This window comes from Bombus pascuorum, chromosome 3, assembly GCF_905332965.1.
Source record: "Bombus pascuorum chromosome 3, iyBomPasc1.1, whole genome shotgun sequence".
NCBI classification, from domain to species: domain Eukaryota; kingdom Metazoa; phylum Arthropoda; class Insecta; order Hymenoptera; family Apidae; genus Bombus; species Bombus pascuorum.
In genome coordinates this window covers 10,958,183-10,978,745 of record NC_083490.1, presented here as the reverse complement: position 1 = coordinate 10,978,745, position 20,563 = coordinate 10,958,183, and the positions used below count along the sequence as shown (strand labels likewise).

Genomic DNA, 20,563 nt, shown 5'->3' with positions numbered 1-20,563 from the left:
TTAACGAAGGAGAAACTAATCTACCAATGCTGTGCAGGTTCCACCACAAAGGATATTTCTGTCGATTTTCGATCCGAGCTTCTAATTGGCTGGATAATGGGATGGAAGTAAAATAGAGGTTTAGTTCAGCTTGAGGTTCTCTTTTGGTACTTGGTATGCTGTTTCATTTAATTCTGTTGTAGAGTTTTCTTTTTATTTTCGTGAGGTATACGTAAAGGTAGACTTGGATTCGTTTGCGTGATTTTAACGCATTCTTAAAGCGATAGGGATAAATTTTGATGGGAAAGTTAGTTGGAATTTTTATATGTATTCCTGGGCTTTTTAATCGATCAACCTTGGACAGTGTTATTAATTTTGAGAAAGATATAATTCCTAAAAATAGACAATTTTTCAACGTGTATGGATATTTTGGTAAGAAGAAAAATACATTATATATATGGTGCTCGATACACTTCTACAACCATGATGTAAAAATGATAACTTTAAAGCGTTGAAATACCAAGATACATGGCCCGCTTCATAAATTGAAAAATAGAAAAAGGTAACAATATTAAAAACATTCTGTTTTTAAATTTTCCTCGGAACTTACAATTATTTATACTATCTTGTTACACTAAACGCATCTAAATAAGCAAGACACATGTCTCTTTTTTTTTAATCGAACACCAATCATAAATTATCAAAAACACAGTTGGTCAATCTTCTAACGGGCACGATAAATTTCACGAGTGAATTTTGCGAATTACTATCGAAGTTGATAGCCTAATTAACTAATTAGTAATAATAATCATTGTCCAAGAGAATCTAAAAATCACAGTAATTCGTAATAGAATAATTTCTCCTCTCGCGAGCATTTTAAAATAATCTTTCAAACAACTAAAAACAGTCGTTTCGAAAGAAGATAATAATTTCTTAAATTCCAAAATATTCAGATAATCGAACAAAGTCGTTTCAAAGCAAAATTCACTTGCATTGATCCAGTCATTGATCACTCGCTCGTTATAAAATTGTAATCGTTGCAGAAAGCATGGCATAAAGCGAGCTTTGAAAAAACTACTTGCTTTTAATCGCACTATGTACAATTTAAGAGACGAAATACGTGGAATTGGTTGGAATTGCGGTTATCTCCGAGAAAAAACGAAACTCCCGCGATCGTCGAATCGTTCGGTGGATGTTTGAGAAGCGCGGAATATTTCATCGCGGCCGCGCGCTCGAACGTGAAATTTTAATCCCACGCTGGGCGAACAGTCGATTGACCGAACCAGTTCTACCAGAATCCGGATCGTTTCCAGGAATCTGAGAATCGCGACGAGATGCAGAGACGAATGCAACCTGAGGCTCGAAACTCATTGTTCGAGAAAATTATGGTAAAAAAGAAGACGATTGCTGTAATTTCAGTCGGCCGTTGATTTTAATTGGGATGGGATCGATCGTGGACGAATATGTTTTATTGTCAGAAGATGGTTTATTGTTACCAATTATCTAGAAACGACGATTATCGTGAAGCGATTATTTTGTATCCGATGAAATATTTTTAGTAGCGATGAGGTTTCTGAAAGGAAGAAAAAAATCATTTGGAATATTTTTTATTCGCGATGGTGTTATCTGGGTATTATGATTGTTTCGGAACGACTTTGGATCGTAATTGGATAATTACGGGTTATAAACTTCAACGATAATTTGTAAAGTAATTTTTGAATTGTGACATTCTTTTTGTTAAATAGGGTAATTTTATTAAGTAAAATACAGTGACTTTGATGTTAAAAAATAATTCACTGTTAGAATTAATGGAAGAAATATAATGAACAAACCTTTACTTTTTTAATATGATGAAGTGTCTTATTCTTTTCTTTGATTGATTTTTAAAGACGTTTTAGGCAGATCTCGCTTCGTGAACAATTATGTGCATAATTTAGATACACGAATTATTTAACATATAATTACCAATTTTATATAGAATAGTAGTTTAATTTATTGGAACCAGTACGCGTAAATTTGATAGCAATCGCACGGAGACATTCGCGAGAACATTAAACAAATCCTTGGCAATTAACTCCAATGGAAATTAATATATTTATTCTCTATAGAGTCATCAATTACCTCGTAACTTCGAGACAAACCCAATCAAAAATTTCATTTTTTAATTAAATATCACAATTCAGCTATACAGAAGATATTTCAGAAATGTAACGGTGATACAATATTAATTTTATCTACAATTTTACATTGGAAAGGATATTTTTGGAATCAATTCGTTACTATTGGAGAGTTTATTTAAATATGGTAATTAAACATATGTAAATTGGTAAACGATAATTAACGGTATAAACGTTATTTCACATGCAGATAGCTACGAAAAAATTGTCTAAAATTAATCACCGTGTGATTTCGAAATCAATATTCATTATCGAAATGTTACCAAAAAATAAACGTGCAGACCGAGAAGCCAAATATTAATTTTGGTTGTAACCTTTGATTCTCGGAACGTTCGAAATTAACCACTTTCTACCACACGAATCCGAATTCCACCTTTAAAATAGCTGCCCTAAACGATATCCTAAAATATGAAAATATAATATGATATAACAAATTATAAAAAGGCTCAAACAACGTTGATATAAATATCGTTTATAATAAATAATGAAAAAATGATATTAAACAACAGAATCTATAAAACAATGTAACTGTGCTACTGGTTGAAAAATTATGTTCCTTGTTGCGTATAGATATATTGAATTTTCTACTAATTTTATTATTACTTAATTGGAAATTAACGCTATAAACATAAATAAGAATTTCCTACAGGTGTTTTGGTAGAGTTTTAAGGAAATCGTTTTCTAAGGCAACAGATTGCTTTAAAACTACATTTTTAGATTCTCATAAGAATTTAGATTAGATCGTTTGATTTCAGAATATTTTATTTCATTCCTATCTTATGCTCTATCTAATCAAAAGAAATCAAAATTAAATATCCTACAATATAATTCACCAATACCAGTTAAGAATTAAGATATTTATAAAAGCAAAAATCATAGTATTCGAAATGATCCACACCTCTAAATTTTCCCAAAAATGAACCACCCTCGACCACTTAAATTTCAATTGCAACTTTAAAACACGTATGACCAATAAAACGTCAAAAAATACTTCACGCCACTAACATTAACGTAAATATCGTCCACGAGGGAAATAAAACCGGCTAAACCCGGACTGGGAGCCGTACTAATTCCTGGACGAGCATCACGACGTCCATGAACGAGAACAAGGGTTGAAACGTGGGGCATAGCAGCAAAAATTCCTGAAAACGTAACTCGTAATCAGCGAAGAACAATATTTTCAGTCGACGACCCTAACGCATACAGTGGCTGCAACAAATATCTGTACACTGTACAGGCTCTTAATTTCTCATGGAGAATTTATTTATTACCATTCATTTTTTTTTTTTTTTTTTTTTTTATTAGATTTAACACTTAATTTTCATAATAACAAATTTTTGTAATCGCATGAAAGTACTGTTAAATGACGCGAAATTTATTATTGTTGGCTCTAATTAATACATAGATTGTCGTTTTTTGTCAATTATTGGTGATCCACGTTCTACTAAATTTCTTGAAACGCTTGAAATAAAATAAATTTCATAGACTGAAAAATATTGAACAATATGTATGGCTTTGACAATATTGTCAAATAGAATGCAGTATTTTGCAAAGATTGAACATTATGGTGCAGTAAGAGATAGTAGTTCAAAGTAAATATTCAAATGTGTGCTATAATGAGTATGGTATAAAATATGATATGAAATGTGATATTCGCGTCAACCTGTTAACTACAATTACAGTGCAATTAACTAATGTATTCAATAGTAGACGAAAGAAGGTTCAAAGTTGCTACCTTTTAATAATAACTTTTACATTAGATATTTTTCACCACATTGCTAACATATATTACAGTATTGTACATATATTAAATTTATCCAATGTGTGATCAGAGACAATCACACATGTTTTGTAAAAGTATAGTACTTTTTGTACCAACTTCTCGTATCTAAACCTTCTTTTGTCATATAACTCGTAGTAAACGCATTGGTGGACGCAAATACTTTTTGCAGTCAGTGTAGCTGGAGCGTGCACACGTGTACGCGAAAATGTCCCTTTTTCAACTTCGTGGAAACGGCTAGAGGAGATGACAAGCGAGAGCTAAATATACAAGCGCGACCAGGAAGAGTTGCAACCCACCAAAAAAGCGGCTTATCCCGGTGGCTGCTGTTGAATCGAGTTTGTTGCCAACGTTGCTATTCACTCGCGATAGATAAACTATCTGACGAAAAGAATTTGCAATTTCCTCCGAGCGACACAAAGAGGACAGGCAAGGAGTGTGCGAGCTTCGTCGCGTTACGTCTTCATCCTCTTCCCGTGTGGGAGTGACGTGCATGGACGTGGAATGTTACGATAGTTAAAAATATGACGATTTAGGAAAGGTTTAGATTGGGGCTGATCGAAGAGGGTGAAAGGAATTTATGTTCACTCTTGTGTTGTTTATTTATGTCTGAAGAAATATCGTTGCAAGAGGATGGACAATTAAAGATTGGAAATGATACACGCGAAGATGGAGAAACGTTAAAAAGGGAGAGCAAAGAGAAGATTATGAAAAAAGGGAAACATTAATGAGATTATACAGTAAATTTCGAAGCAGTTATACTTTGATTATTAAGTGCTTTCAGGGAACTTTAGGACAGTTTTGAGGAAAAATCGAACGTTTCTATAGCCATTTTTTTTTTTTTTTTTTTTTTTTGACGAAATTTGTCAACATGAATGTCTTCTGCGATGAATTTATTTTGCCTGGCGATATTAAAAATTGATGAGTTTCTTTACGATGGAAGTTAGGTGAATAGGTGTACAGTTCAATTTCAAATTATATAAAACTCACAGATATTCCAAATGTAATTTAAAATTCAGGTGTATGTGTGTGATGAAGACACGTTTCATGAATTTGCAGTGCGTTCTTATAGGTATTTGTAAGTTCTATTAAAATATTTTTCTTATGATTTTCGTTTTCTCGAATGAATATTAAACAATAGAATATTTTAAAATTTAATTAGATATTCCGTGACTAATTGCCAAAAAGATATTCTGAATTCTTCAACTCAATAATCGTCAAAGAAAATACTCTCTATTTTCTTCAAGATCAATGACTCAAGATGCATCGCTCATTTTTCAGCCATAGCTCAGGTGGCTTTGGGCAGCGTGCAAGGTTACCACGGGCTGGTTCTGGCTTCCGGTTTGTACGGCGCATCCCTCGGCGGCGCACTTTACTCCCTAAAAATGCTGGCCCTCGAAAGACTGAGGGCAAAACACTTTGCACGCTCCTGGGCACTCGTGCAGGCCGCAGAAGCTTTACCTATTCTTCTCGGAGTTCCTCTTACTGGTAAACCGCGTCTCTTTCAGATTTATTTCGTTCATTTACTTTCGTATCTTTTTGTCAAATGCTATTATTCACTTTAGTCGAATCTTCGAATTATTATAATTCATACACATATATGTATTTCATAAAAGATATAACTTAGAAAACACGATGTTGGCACCCCGCTGGGGGTAGCCACCCACATGCTATATTTATTTTATTTTATTTTTTTTTATTTACCATGAGATATAACACTTTACCAGATGTCCTTCAGGACAAATTGTAAAAACCAAAATAAAATAAAAAAAAAAATATATGTATTTTCCTTAAAATAGAAATCGAGCATTTCTCAACGACTGAACAAAATTATTCATTCTACGTTCTAAAAAGAATCGTAGTGCTCTTAAACAAATATATTTTATCAAATAATCGATAAGAGACATGCTCGATGAATTCTCTTTATTCGCATACAAAATTCATATTTCCTTCCATCGATCACCTCCCATCGACGATATTCAATTCCTAGATTACGGATTTAAACGGAGAAATTTGATTGATGGAATTTTCCAGTTAAATAATTCTCACGAGAAGACTCTGTTTTTCAAAGCAGAACTTGAAACTCCACTCTAATGCATTCTCTTTGCTCGCGTACATAATTCATCCTTCCTTTCGCTGACCAATAACGAGACATATTCATTTTTTAGATTAATATTACCAGTTAAAGCAGAACAATATTTCATGGACGAAGCTTTCAAATTTCATGATCCTCTTTAGAAATCTTTGTGCCTGAAAATAGAACTTGAAACCGTGTTCTAATGGATTCTCTTTACTCCCATACAAAATTCATGTCTTCCTTCATTGGCTAATTCCCATAACGATACTCATCTGGAAAATCATGAATCAAGAAATAAAATTCCAGGCCAAAATTCCTGTTTATAGATTAAAACAGAAAATTTTTATCGACGATACTTGTAAATTTCATGATACCCTTTGAGGAACACTATTTTCCAAAACAGAACACCAAACTCATCTCTAGTGCGTTTCTTTGTTCATATACGAAATTCGTTGATCAACCTCCGCTAAAAGCACCTAATTTCTAAATTTCAGGTTACATGAACGCGAACAGCTCGAGGGTGGGTTACTACGCGTGCACGTTAAGTTCCTTGTGCGGTGCAGCGTTGCTCTTCCTGGTTGGCTGGGGTCGCCAGCCGGCGTCTCCTCTACTTCCTGGCTCGCACCTCTCCAACGTGACCATACCTCCGCCGTGTGCCTGTCCTCCGCCGCCAAGGCCAAGGTTGCCAAAATCACAATCGTTACACGTTCCCTTGGACATGGAGGAGAATCTTCGGGACAGAGAAATGGAGAGGATGCACACTGCCGAACATTACTATCAACCGCAATTCTACGGGCCTCTGAGACCTAGCAAGAGCGTTCCAGAGGGTCTGAGTCATCAGGATTCCTACAGGAGTCGGCCGAGACGGCACAGAGACGTCACGGTGATCGAACAAATCACCACTAGCGTTTGAATCAATTAAAAATTGGAAAAACCAGGAGAAGGGACGAATATAATTGATTGGTTGTTGGAGACAGTTGGATACGACGATGATCAAGCTTGGAGCTATGATGGAGAATTCTTGGGATTTGTTGATTGTTAGTTGTTTGAAGTTAGATCTGGTTAAGTGTTAGAATGTTGTACGTGGCGAGAGAAATTTTTGATCTAAAATGTGCCAACTTCGTTCAAACGTAGCTCTTAGCTTCTTAGTTTAAAATTTAAATGAAGTGTAAATTTATATATAACAAATTTGGCATCACTTTTTCATTCGTATCATCTATACACAAAATTGTCTAGTTTTAAAAGATTCAAGTACAATTTTTTAAATGATTAAAACTAAGTTTACTATTAATGTAGAATTATGCCAGAAATGTCATATATCAGTATTATTATATTAATATTAGATAAGTTTCTTACGTCTTGACATATAGCTGAATGACCAAAGGATTTTTTAAGTTATAATAGAATTCTAAACTAACTCTAATCCCTTTATGTCCATACATTTTATAGAGCACACAGTGATTTCAAACTCTTGATTAAAAATATTGAAACAAACTAACAAAAATTCAAGAAATAACAAATCTCTTGCTGACACAAGTTTGGAATTCGTTTACGTATAAAATAGATTCCTATGATATTCGTTTCTAAAGAACACTTTTAACTTTAAAGAATATTATCGTTGTTACATTCTTGGTCTATAGGACAATTTGGGTTAACCAGATCTATCTTAGGTGACCGAACATGGTTCGCGTAAGAAGGATATTGTGGAGGATATAATTGTCAGGGAATTTTTCATCGTTATTTACATGAATCTGTACGTGCTCTGCTCAGTTGCTTTCACGAAGAAGGAAAGAAAAAGAGAAAGACTCGCAACAGCTTGCCTTGAAGACTATAATCTAAGAGAATGAAGGATTTTACGATAAAGGAAAGATCTTTACGACCGCTGTGAATCCGATATTGTACCGTTTTCTGTAAGATTTGAGAATCGCAGAGTGGAGAGCACGTTCTCTTTCTGGGAATTTTTCACGCCTTCCGGTGAATAATCGTACAGAGTTTGAGCGTGTTAAAGAGCGACCTTTTAACCAGTTTAAAAGTTACTGACTGTAGTACCGATTCTACTTCATGGAACCATAAAATTGATTTCCTTTAATCGAACCATAAGTTTGTTGAAAACTAGGTATTACGACTTTCCTAAACCTAATTGATTATTCGAGATCACAAATAAATGAGCAAATTTTTACTTGATTTTATCGCAATTAAAAGAACTCAGGAAAATATTAATATAGATATTAGAATTTACAATACTTAAATTAAATAATTTCTTATAACATTACGCACTTTTTGTACTGTTATTATTATCTGATGTTTTATATTAATTTATACTATTCCATTATTAACTAAATATTCTATTTATGGCAATTATTAATATATTTTCAAAACTTGTTTTCCCGTATAGTTAAACACCATAAAAGTTAAATGACGTTAGTCAAATTCATCTTAAACAACTTCATAGCTTTTTTCTTATCTTTGCTTTTCCTTTGAAAGTAGGCACAAAGAAGAGACTCTGTCCTCTGTCTATTCAACGTTCTCTTTTACTTAACTTTTAACCCCCATATTTCTTCAAATCTCTCCCATTCGTCGGCAAACAAAAGCCAGATTACGCGTAGGCTTTGAAACGCCAGAGAACGTCGCTCCCTAAACCACTTATCCCACCCTTTCGTTCAGTATCCGAATTACGTGCCCGGAAACAAATGCGCCAAATGATTCTCAATCGTTCATTATACAGGGTGTTCCTAAATTGGTGATCCAATTCGAAAGAAGACAAATTTAAGATTCATGAAATTCGTATTTGAAGTACTCCATTACACAAACTTAAACTATTATATCAAAAACGAAGTACAAATGTTTTTCGTTTTATATTGTTTTTATCCTATACACCTTTTCGCGTTCCTTTTCCCTTATCTTTCTTTTCTTGTTTCGTTCCTTGGGTGATTTTAGTTCCAATAGCAAAATCTCTGTAGTTAACGTCTTATTACGAACATTTAACGCAAAGAATTTGGCACAGGCATATCCTTGCAAATATAATTAAAAAACTGAAGCTTATATAAACGATTGTTCATTTGCTAAATACTATGACGAATGCTAAATCTCAACTTATTTATACTTCTCCACTTATCACGTGCATTTTGTACATTTTGCTGCCTTCAAATCTCTCACAAATGCATAAAAATCTAACAAGGAAATTATAAATATTCTAGAAGATGGAGTTGCGTGATAACTTTAGCCTCCGAGAAGCTCATATTATTTATTTAATTATTTACTTTCCCATGAAGCCGCTCCACCGGATTGAGCCGATCTTTCAATCGCATTTCTCCTCTCTACTTTCCCAACGCCCAAGCTTCTCATCTCTCCTACTTAGCTTCTACTTAAATCCCACAACTTAAACTTCACCTCGCAACATCTACCTCTTACGTTGCTTATTCTCTACATGTCTTCGCTACTCGCATATTCGCAGCGTCTACGCTCCGATAACATACGAATCCGAACAGAAACATATTTCCTGAGTTTCCTTTTTGTACCGTCATTATTATTTGATGTTTTAAATTAATTTACACCACTCCATTATTAAGTAAATATTCTATTTATGGCAATTATTAATCTACTTTCAAAATTAAAAATACAAACTTAAAATGTCGTTAAATACAAAATATGAGACTCTAACGATTCTGATATTGTATCACCGTTTGGGTAGCACCCTGTACATCATCATCCCCCTTCCCTACCCCTACCGCATATTTCCATAAATTTAGCAGCGAAGCCACGTGGAAACACGAGCCCTCATCGTTGCTCTTTAAAATCCGACAATTATTGGCCGTTGTTGCGCACGGCCGGAAAGCGGAAGAGCAGAGCGCGGACCGGCGCGGAGGGAAACGCGTAATCCGGCCTCGGTTCGGTTAATCGAAACGATCTTTTGTGCGCGCAATATCCGTGAACAATACGAGCGGCTATTATCGCGACGTCGTCCCCGGGTATATATGCTTGACAACGCGCGCCTCGGCTGACATCGAAATCTCGTTGTCATCGGAAATTCTATTCAGTCGGGCCCGATTGGCAGATGCCAGGCAAACGATGCGTGTCGACAACACGATGGCCCGCGTTCAAGACCGCCCACGGCCGAATTACGCCCGCAACGTTCCATCGCCGATCACTAAATTTTCGAGTTTACATCGATTATACCGGCGATCGACGCGTAAGTGGATGATTACCGGGATCCGAACGCTTCTGGCGAACGCGAGTCACCGATCAAGGCGGAGAAAGCTCGAAGTGACTTCTTTCGATGGTTTGCTTTGTTGAGCGCCAATTTCATATTTTTTCCAGATTGGTGTTCTGCGTTCTTTTAGCTTATTCGTCTCAACTTTTTTCTAATTATCCATTTTAATTTATCGGCGGTAGAACGCGATGATTTCTTAAAAATTTCACTTTTGGAGGAATGCCTCGTGTGTTTCCTTTAGTTCGACGAGTATCGAGGGAAAATGTGACGATGCAGAGCTGGATTTCCATGGTCGTATTTATCGGAGGACGATCTCAGCTTCTTTTAGTTTCTCGAGTATCGAGGAAACGTAGGGTAACGAGAAGTGGAGTTTTGTTTCTCAGTTGTTGAAATATTAGAGCATTTATTGAGTACCGAGCAAGAACAGGATAATGGACAGCGGTCTTTTAATTGGATCTTTGTTGGATCGAATTATAACGCGCTGCGATATTAAAGGATCTATCGAGTGTGGTGGAAAGATAGGATGATCGAAATGTGAATCTTGGATTGAATTTAGTAGACTGTTGCCACGTTAGAGTATTTATCGCGTATTGGAGAAACGCAGGATAATAGAAAGTGGGCTTTTGCTTGTTAGATGTGGTTAAAATATTATAGAATTTATGGAATATCGAGGAGAGATATGATAACAGAAAATGGATCTTCAGTTGGATTCTTATTAATTAGTAGCTGTTGAAACATTAGAGAAATTCCTTAGAAGTACTTTTAAAAACTGTAGCTTCGACTGGAGTAATAATACCAGTTGTATCTTGAAGAATGCAACAGTATGACAGTGAATTGTTGCTTAACTTTTGTAATAATGATAGTAATATGAATTTCTCAAGGAATTTTTTTAAAACTAGTTTAACTATAATTTTCTTCTTTATTATTTGTAAATGATCGATTTACCTGAAATAATAAATTTATTCCATATTGAAGCACGATTCATGCAAGATATGATTTAGATTGTCAGAGTTGATTGTGTGAATAAATAATGTTAATTGTTGGCTAATAGTTAAATGAATAATCTAGATGATTATTGAACCAATAACATGATGTAACTATTTTAATCATTATGATATTAATCGTTAATACATATAATAATAATAATAATGATAGGTAAATATGTTTAGTTAACGAATTACTAGAATCATGTTCTCCTTATTTATAATATCGATTGTTAAATTCAATTATTTCATTAATAATTCTATTCAATTATTGTTTAACAAATTATTAAATTATTCGATATTCTATGTATAGGCATAGAGAACGTAAAAATGATCATCTGGTGAAATGAAGCAAAAATCAAAAGAAGACACTTCGAGTTCCTCTAATAAAAAGAAAAATACGACCGATTATTTGGAAAAGATAACTTCGATGACTCGAAAAGGCGAGATAAGCGTGAATGTTAATAAAGACAACTGGTAGAATCAAACGTGAACGCAAGGAGAGATTATGAATGTTGGGAGAAACGAATCTTAAAATGCACTATGAAGAGATTTTATGCCACTCGCTTGTCGATGGTGGAAAGTGAAATGGTGTTAAGATGTATGATGTATGTAAATGGAATTTATATAGTCTATCTGATCTATAATTGAAGTATCAAAGTAAGTTAGGGAAATACTTATTCGTGTTAATGGTTTCTTAGTTACGATGTTACTGTGAGAGAAGTATCTGTCTATATATTTCCTTATTTAATCATCATCCTACTATTTCAAATTCTTCAATTTTGATATCGAGAAACATTCTCATGCAATTAAGTTATCTTCTCGTTGTAATTTTTTAACAAGTTCCAAACATCCACATATTTCAATGCAGAGGTTGCAATTTGTCTTCCTTCGTGACTTGAAAGAATTCTAAGCTCCTAAACGTTTACACCTGAATTAGGAAAAAGAATTATTTAAATGCATTGTTTTATGTTTTCAATATTAAAAAAGAAGAGTTGCCCCTGTTGTAGCTTTAAGAAATAGCAAACTCGCAAACGTCTCAATGGAAAATATTCCAAAAATGTCTACATATAGAGATAGGTCATATGTTTTTCTCGTTTGTATCGTTTAAAAGGCACTCGCCCATTAACAAATGGATCGATACTTCCCTCCCGTGTGTGTTCACGAAATAATATTTAGAGACTTAAAAGAAAGAGAAGCACAGAAGGGCGAAAGCAAAAGGAAAGTGGAATGCAGAACAAAGTAACAGAAATATCGTGGCAGCATGAGAAAAGGAGATTCGAATTTCTAGAGATATAAAATATACAGGATGGAGCTGGTCTCCAGGATCGTCACATCAGAATCGTTAGAAACTTTGCTTATGTTTTAATATACACTATCGTAGAAACCTGGGAAAGTAAGTACAATTTAGGAACAATTGAAATGTACGCATACCTACGATTTAACGAAAAAAAAAAAAAAGAGTCAGAAAAGACACACTCATGATGGAATATGTCGACGAATCTTGTGTAATTCGTGTATAATATATCCAAAAGCTCAATTATTGTCTCTGTTAGAGAGACGATCGTTGTTTCCTTTCGAGTTTCTAAGTAAGATGAAAGAGTAACAGAGGAAGAATAGACTTTTAAAGAAAGAAAAGCTTGTACAGCCTGCAAACAAGTATTCAACTTTAGTAGTTCACTGAACTTTTCATTCAGATTCTAGTAGAAATTCCTATTAAAAGGGAATCCTTTATTTGAGGATCCAGGACGAACAATCGAGAAACACGTGAAGTCAATATTAATCTTTGGCTGATGTCACTCGCTCTTTTATTTGATAATAGCGAATAGCATGCTTTGTCTGATAACAAAATTTATGGTGTTATTGAAATCTTATTTTGCACGCTATGGTAGTGTTTTAATAGTTTCAACGTGCCAAGAAGAAGATTTAAGAGTGAGTAAATGCTACAGGAAGGTTGCAACAATGATTAGAAAATCATATTTTATAACATTAAAAAGGAAGATAAGTTTATTCATAGAATTTTGTTATAAAAGTTAAGTTTAATTGTTAAATAAATACAGCTATTTCGAATTTTATTTTACACTTTGTGGACGCTCAATCTGCAAGTTAAACGACCTCTAAAAATTTATGTTGAAAAATGTTTATTTAAATTAAGTGAAACCCGTATAAACGAGTTTTGCGAATTGAAAAAAAGCAAGTAGTCGTTATAGAACTACTACGAAACTTTTAATTTACTACACTGAATCTCATTCTGAATTTCCCACGCTATTCGCCTTTAAATAGCCACGATTTAAAAACGTAACCGGTTCTATTAAGAAGTATAACTCGTTTTGTATCGAATCAAAACTATCTAAATTAATTTGTTGAATTCTAAAGAACGGTAAAACTACTCTAAGACACAAAGAAGAATAAGAAATCCAGAAGAACGTCCACGATGTTTCGTAGATAATTTCTTTCTCGGTTGATTTTTTCACGTGACTTGTGCATGATTCGAGGGAATCTTCGTTGTGATAGGATTTCGAGAGGACAGGAATCAAAACTAGATTACAGCAAAGTAATTGCGCGATCGAATTGACGAGAATCAAAACTAGATTAGGATAAAATCGTCGCAGCAATCTCTTCGCAATGTCTGACGACATCAGCCAAAGGTTCAGCCATTCAATTCCTACTAGCTCTTAAATAAAAACAACTCATCTCGAAGACTTTGATACACAGCAAACGAGTCACCGAATGATAAAGTGATTAGTACCTGAATATTAAGTGTTCTAGGTTTACGCGACGATTCAGCCACGCGAACATCGTTTGTTTATCGCGAATCAAACAAAAGTATCAACTCCCTTTCACGCGATAGACTTTACTGTGGGTTTTTTCGGATCGGCTCTTCCGAGACCATCGTGGTACAAGCTTCTGAGATGGAAAATTACGAAGAAAAGGGGAATTAAAAAACGCCACGAGAACGACTACAAAGTTGAGAAGAACGATTCGCTTTGCTAATTAGATTAGATAATCCCATAAAAGGGACACAATATCGTCACGCTTCCGCTTCTTGCTGTCACTTGTCGCGCTTAAATTGCTGTCCAAGACCTTTCGAAAGTCGCGTCGTTACTTGAACGTTGCTAATTGTAAGTAAAATAAGTAGACTGTGGATAGAGCTACTAGACGCGTGTAAATTACGCAGAATGCGCATATTACGTAAAAATAATATCCCAATTTTTTCGGACAAACGTCGTGAGGATGTTGGGTGGGCATAAACGAAGGAAAAGTGTTCATTCGAAGGTTGGGTAAAAAGTTACGAAAAAGATCGAAAATATCAAGAGAATAATACGCTTGAGTTTTCGATATTGCTCGATCAAACGCTAAACTTTTACGTTGAATGAGAAAATATATTCGATAAGACACAGAATGCGCGGTGAACAGGATACGAAGAATATGAGAGAAGATGAAATATAATTGAAATGAATTTTATAAAACAGTAAATTCAATTATTTCCTTTTTATTGCTGATACTCTTGTATCTATCGACAGAAACGATCAAGACTTCCGTATTTTCGTATCTCTTATCTCAACTAGTACAAAATTTGCCCGGAAAAACTGGACATGCTATTTGTTATAATATTCAATAAACTTTGTATTATTGTATTATTTCAGTTATCTTATAAAAATATCAATTTACGTAATCGTCCACAGTCTACTAACGAAGAAAGCGAAAAATATTTGGTAGTGATATGAAAAATCAGAGGATCATCAGCGAACTTGCAAAGCTTCAGATTTTTCAATTGTATCGTAATTTTGGTAACTCAAAGCGTAAAACGTTCCATTGTATTTAAGATACTTTGCGTTTGGGAAATGATCCTCTTATAATCGCGGAAGAAACTTTACGTTGTTGTAAAAGCAAATTAATATTTTACTGCGATTGTTAACGAATTACGTTGAACAGTCATAGACTGATGAAACTTTCAACGACCAATTACTGCAATTAGCGAAATGTGTAACGTGAAATTTTGTTTGAAGGAAGAGATGAACGAAAGCATCACAATTCATCGAAGCACAAAATCAGTAGAAATTTATATCTACTGCAGCTTCTTCGAGTAACATAACCAACGTGGTACCTTTATTAGAAAAAAAAAAAAAAGACATAACTCATAAGTACCAACGATATAAAAAGTTTAACGAATCGTTAAGAACGTGTCGTATAGTTTTTAATGTACGAAGTTTCGCCTAGTTAGATGGACGATATACGAAAATTTCCGCGTGAAGAAAAAGAAAGAAGAGAAGAAGGATCGATGTATCGTTCTTTTTAAACGATCCCTATTCCAAGATGTTCATACTCTTCGTTGATTCTCTTTGTGGTGAATTGTTTGTATACTGCCAATTTTTATAGAACACTGTTCGCATAATAATTCTTCGACACACTTGTATCTTCTTGAACGATCAAGCGTTTGAAGTGTAATATCCAAGAGTGGGAAGAGCGAATTAATTAATCAACTAAGAAGAACTCACTCGTCATAGGATTAATTGTCTTTATCGAACACTTTACCGTGTGTTTTTCCCACGACTTATTGTATGTCGATCAATCGCGACGAACGTCGAGTGAGAAGCCGGAGATGCGAATTCTCAACTCTTTAAAGCCGCAATTTCATTCCGTTAAGGATCAACATTCTGTTAATCCAACGTTGTTTAATATTCGAGTTTAATCTAATATTAGGTAAATATTTAAAATAGCAAATTTTGTTTAGCACCTTGAGGTTTATGTAGATGCTTCGTTGATCTAATTGCTTTTCATAGATAGAAATTGCTATTTCGTCTTCCACATAGACTGCAGAATTTTACGGAGTATGAAATATTGAATTTGATCAATTATTTCTATTTCTTAAATTATTGAAACGTTTTCGTATTTCTAATTTTTCGAATGAACTTCAGTGAAGCATTTACTAATCTAATGCGTTTTCGTAGTTTAATGAAACAATATACGTAATTGTAAATTACTTTCTTTTTCGATAATATTCTATCGTACTGGGTCGTTAACGAACCAGAAGAAAACCGTCATTTTATGTTCCATATGCTGCGCAACGCTTTTTTATTCCCCGTAAAAAATTTTTAGGCGCAAAAGTTTTTAAACGTTTTCAAGAAATTTAACGTAGGTTTAATCGAAGTGAACGAGGAGTTTGAAATTTGTATCTTCGAAATCGAACGATTAAACGACAAACGCAGATTAACGAAACATAAATGATAAGAAGGAAGGTTCGCAGAAACCTTTTAACAAGCATCGTACGACAGTTCCTCCCTTCTCATTGTCCACGAGTATCTCGAATGTTTTTTCTACAATACAATCGTAGCTTTCTATCCACGAAGAAACATAGAAGACCAGAGTCTTTTTCTAATCTTTACGGTCCATCAGATCTTTGTTATAGCAAATGTATCAATTCAGCAAACATGTACACTAACTGGTCAATGTATGCACATATTGATTTGATGAGTTTACATGTATTGACAAATTTTTACATATGCATAAACAAAAATGCATTAATTTAAAAAAGGATATGTATTTATTTTATTTGAAATATTCTGAATATTCATAGATTTATCAAATAAAATGTTACTAAGTTTTCAGTTTCATTCTATTGATACTACAACAAAATGTGATCAAAGCATCAGCAATCTATAACTTTCCACAGAAATTTTCTAGTTTTATACAGTGCTATGTTTTAGGGATTTAAATGATTTTTTTATAAAATATACAAGTGAATAATTCTTTTCTTTTCTCTATACATATGTTTCTTTCACATACTTTGCATTTCCATTCGTCCGACACAGTTTCTATACTTATCACGCTGTTATTATGCTTCTACCAATGTGTCGTACTAAGTAAATATATTTATCAATTGTTAATTAATACTAATTACAGGCATTCGTGTGTTTCATTCCTTTTATAGTTACTTGCTATCGACTACTGATAAGAGAAACATATTATCGCTAATATTTTCGCAAAGAAGATAGCAAATTTAACTGTATGGAAAATAAATAAATTTATCGTTTGGTTAGTTAACAATCGACGCGTATATAAAATCAAACGATAATTGCATACATTAATTACCAGTATTAGGTGTAGTATATACGTTCACTGAATTTCACACTTTTATTACGACAAATCAAACGTATCCTCCTACGATATTGAACGAACAGTCTCGAGCGCGGAATTTAAAATGCAGCAGCGTGAAATCGAGTTTTATACCTCGTACCAATTTTAGCGAAACGTCGTAAGAACTAAGAACGTAGAGACCAGATTTTTCGATTTCTATTCGTGTACCATTTTCCGTTCGTTCGTAACTACTAAATGTACGCTTAAAAGGGAAAAAGAAAAAAAGAAAAAAAAAAAAAAGAAAGAGATTCTGCGTGTAAAGCGAGACTACGAACAAACCTATAGATATTCGAGCGATTCTCGACGCGTCGTTCTCGAGAAATCGTCGTCGATGGCCGTTTAAAGGGAACTTTTTCGATTCGAACGGCAAATTTTCGCACGAAAGTTTCATAGAGGAACAGAGGCTGAGATATAGCGGAAAGTATTTGCGCAATCACGATAGACTTGGAGGCGGCAAATCGCTTTCGAAAATCCGCTATCCGCGTAACTCTGTTCGTAGATGTATCTCGAGAAATTCTCTGATAACCTGTTGTACACACGCATACATACACGTACACGTACACGCGTAAAGACACATATACAGACACACGTAAAATGTAATACTTGATCCTTGTGAAAGCTTCTTGTAAACCGACATTTACGGGAAATCGTAACTTCTTTACTTTTTAAAATACGAGACGATTGAAGAGGAAGAGGGAAAGAGAGAAGGAAATACGCAAGGTCTCCCATTACGAAGCGTTGAGCATTTTGTAAAAGTTTTATAAATAGTTCTATGTAGTTGAACAGCTGGACCAATAAAATGTATATCCGATTGTACGAGTCAATTATTTTTACTCGTGTAAACCTGTCACGCCTTTCTAACGAATATTTTGCGGTTCGCAAACCACTTCACTTCGCATACTATCGAACAAGTTCGATCTACAATTTTAGAAATCAATGGTAGCTTCACGAACGGCTTGATAAGTTTCTTATAATCGATTATATAAAATGTCGCGGGATAAATAGTTCGTATAACTGAAATTCATATAATAAGATCTCATTGATTCTCTTTATTACTTACGATTCCTCGTTCATAAAATGGTACTTCACGTTCAGATACATGAATTTAACCACTAGAAACTAACTTAATCGAGCACTAATTAAAATTTTATTTAAATAAACGGTCTGCGTTCAAATAGGCTAATTACACTCGACGCCATGTCATAAATTATAGAGAGCGTAGTAATAGCTCTGAATGGTCGGTATTACAGAACGTGATGCGATTCTCTGTAAGCGCCAAGTCCATATTTATCGCTTTCTTTATTTTTTATTCTATATGGAATTGCGAGTTTTCGAGTCGTACCTCATTTCACTAACATGCATTTTATTCCTTTCATTGATTCCTATATTCGTCGTAACAACTCACAGAGGGCATAAGAAACACTCCGATTTTCTTGGTCGGTATTTCAGAACGCGACATATAATTTATTTTTTATTCTTATCTATGTACATACTTAGTAAATGACTATATCTAAAATAATAACGTAACTACATGTTTAGAAAAGATTAAAAATTAATGAATTGAAAATGAAATGAATGAAATGAAAAAATTAAAGAATTTCTATACAGTGTCTTCTGTTTATGGTAAGACTGACATTGAAAGAAAAATCATATTTTACCTCCAGACGATAAGATAGTTACGAAAAAAATTACATATATAATAAAATATAAAGTGTACATCGTATTTAAATGTGGCACAATTAAAACTAAAAGAAAGATCAAATGACAGAATTTTTTGTACATACAAAATTCTATTTCATCTACTAATTAAATTTTCCTTTAATTCCACATATAGACATTGACCGTAGATATGCACATATATCTAAATGAAATACATACTAAAAATAACGAAAAATGGAGGAAGAAATAATTTCAGAATTATCTTTGTGATACATTTAATCCTATTCAGCGTTTAAAAACGGCTATATAAACGATGAAACGAAATTTCGTAAATATGCGATATTAAAATCTTAACCAAATGTAAGACGTAGGAATCCCTTATTGACAACTCCATTTGATATTATATGTATAATTTATCTTTCTCATTTTTTTATGTTCGAAATAATCGATTTATAAAAATTTATTTATGCCTGAATGTTTTCAAACTTCATTACTGACCTACATACGATTCGAACAGAAACGACTACAATAATTCCAGTAGCAGTCACAAGAGGTGCGCCGATCGTCTTAGTGGAATCAATGAGAACGAGTCGAATGTGAATGGAGTCGAAGACTTCAATTGTTCGCGTCCGATAAATCTCGATTCGGTCGACGGGAGTTCTCGATAGTGCGTATATCGGCGATCGTGGCCACTATCGATATCGGGAGGCCACGCACCGCCGTCAGAACGTAGAAAGTGCTGCTACGGATGTCGAACAGGTGTCCCCACTACGATAGCCTAACCTCGGCGCTGCTTTCAGTGGCTCTGCAGTGTCGGATGTACACGTATGTGCGATGTACGGGATGTGCACCTGGAGGCGTTCTTGTTACTAGGTCATAAGAGGTGTGTATCAATGAAATTCGTGCTAATTAGTCGTTGCTTATGAAAAATAGATATTTACAGTCATGAGAACCGCGTGTGTCATGTAGAACGCCGTCGTGTGAAGTGCATTCGTCGCCGTCGTCATCTCGAGAGAGAAGTTTGACCGATCGTTTGCTTCTAGCACCTGGCGTCTCTCGCCAGTCTGATCTATCACCACGACGTGTGTGTTGCATTCCTCGTCCCGCTTTCTTTTCGTGTTGCCACAAACAGTCCGGTGCTCCATGAAACGTTTCGTTTGCGTGTATAGGATTACAAAAAAAGATCGCGTGAATATACCTATACGTGCGTCCGGGATCGCAGTGACGTATCGATACCTCGTTACGTGCCGAGATGATTTCCACGCCGGCTATTTCCACTATGGGCTTCTAATAACAGACTTTTTTGTGGTGCCTCGTAGAGCACGAAGTTCGACGGTCGTTTATTTCGCCAAGTAATATCACGTAGTGTTGCCCGGGACGAAAACGAAACCGAGGGCGAAACGGAGGCTAGCCAAACAGTGATCGAAAGAGCGCGGTCTCGACCGAGGATAAAACTGGGTAATATCTTTTTAGATCGTGTCACGCGACCAATACTCGACCATGTGGTGTTGCAACGTAACGGTGCTGCGTGGATAGGTATATATAGGTATAGACGGGACA

At 34.7% G+C, this 20,563-nt stretch overlaps 2 protein-coding genes and 1 long non-coding RNA gene across 9 annotated transcripts in view; 2 read left to right on the top strand and 1 right to left on the bottom strand.

Annotated features, from left to right (window-relative positions):
* The window catches only part of LOC132904871 (monocarboxylate transporter 10-like), a 288,582-nt gene extending 270,422 nt beyond the window's left edge, over nt 1-18,160 (top strand). For all 4 annotated transcript variants that reach the window (XM_060955673.1, XM_060955669.1, XM_060955672.1 and 1 more), the window contains 2 exons: nt 5,218-5,424; nt 6,508-18,160. In XM_060955673.1, coding sequence (XP_060811656.1) covers nt 5,218-5,424; nt 6,508-6,926 — 626 coding nt within the window. In that variant the 3' untranslated portion in view covers nt 6,927-18,160. The remainder of the gene's footprint in view (nt 1-5,217; nt 5,425-6,507) is intronic.
* A 1,101-nt stretch (nt 18,161-19,261) lies between these two features.
* LOC132904897 (uncharacterized) lies at nt 19,262-20,083 on the bottom strand. Its single transcript, XR_009657688.1, has 2 exons — nt 19,945-20,083; nt 19,262-19,872 (listed from the first exon to the last, which is right to left on the bottom strand). It is a non-coding gene; the product is annotated as an uncharacterized LOC132904897 (long non-coding RNA).
* LOC132904872 (polypeptide N-acetylgalactosaminyltransferase 5) overlaps nt 19,747-20,563 on the top strand; it is a 40,361-nt gene continuing 39,544 nt past the window's right edge. For 2 of the 4 annotated variants that reach the window (XM_060955675.1, XM_060955674.1), the window contains exon 1: nt 19,752-19,886. The gene's annotated coding sequence lies outside the window, so the exon portion shown is untranslated. Of the gene's footprint in view, nt 19,887-20,341; nt 20,462-20,563 lie in introns of those variants that run through there. The other 2 variants (XM_060955676.1, XM_060955677.1) reach the window with 2 other exon arrangements.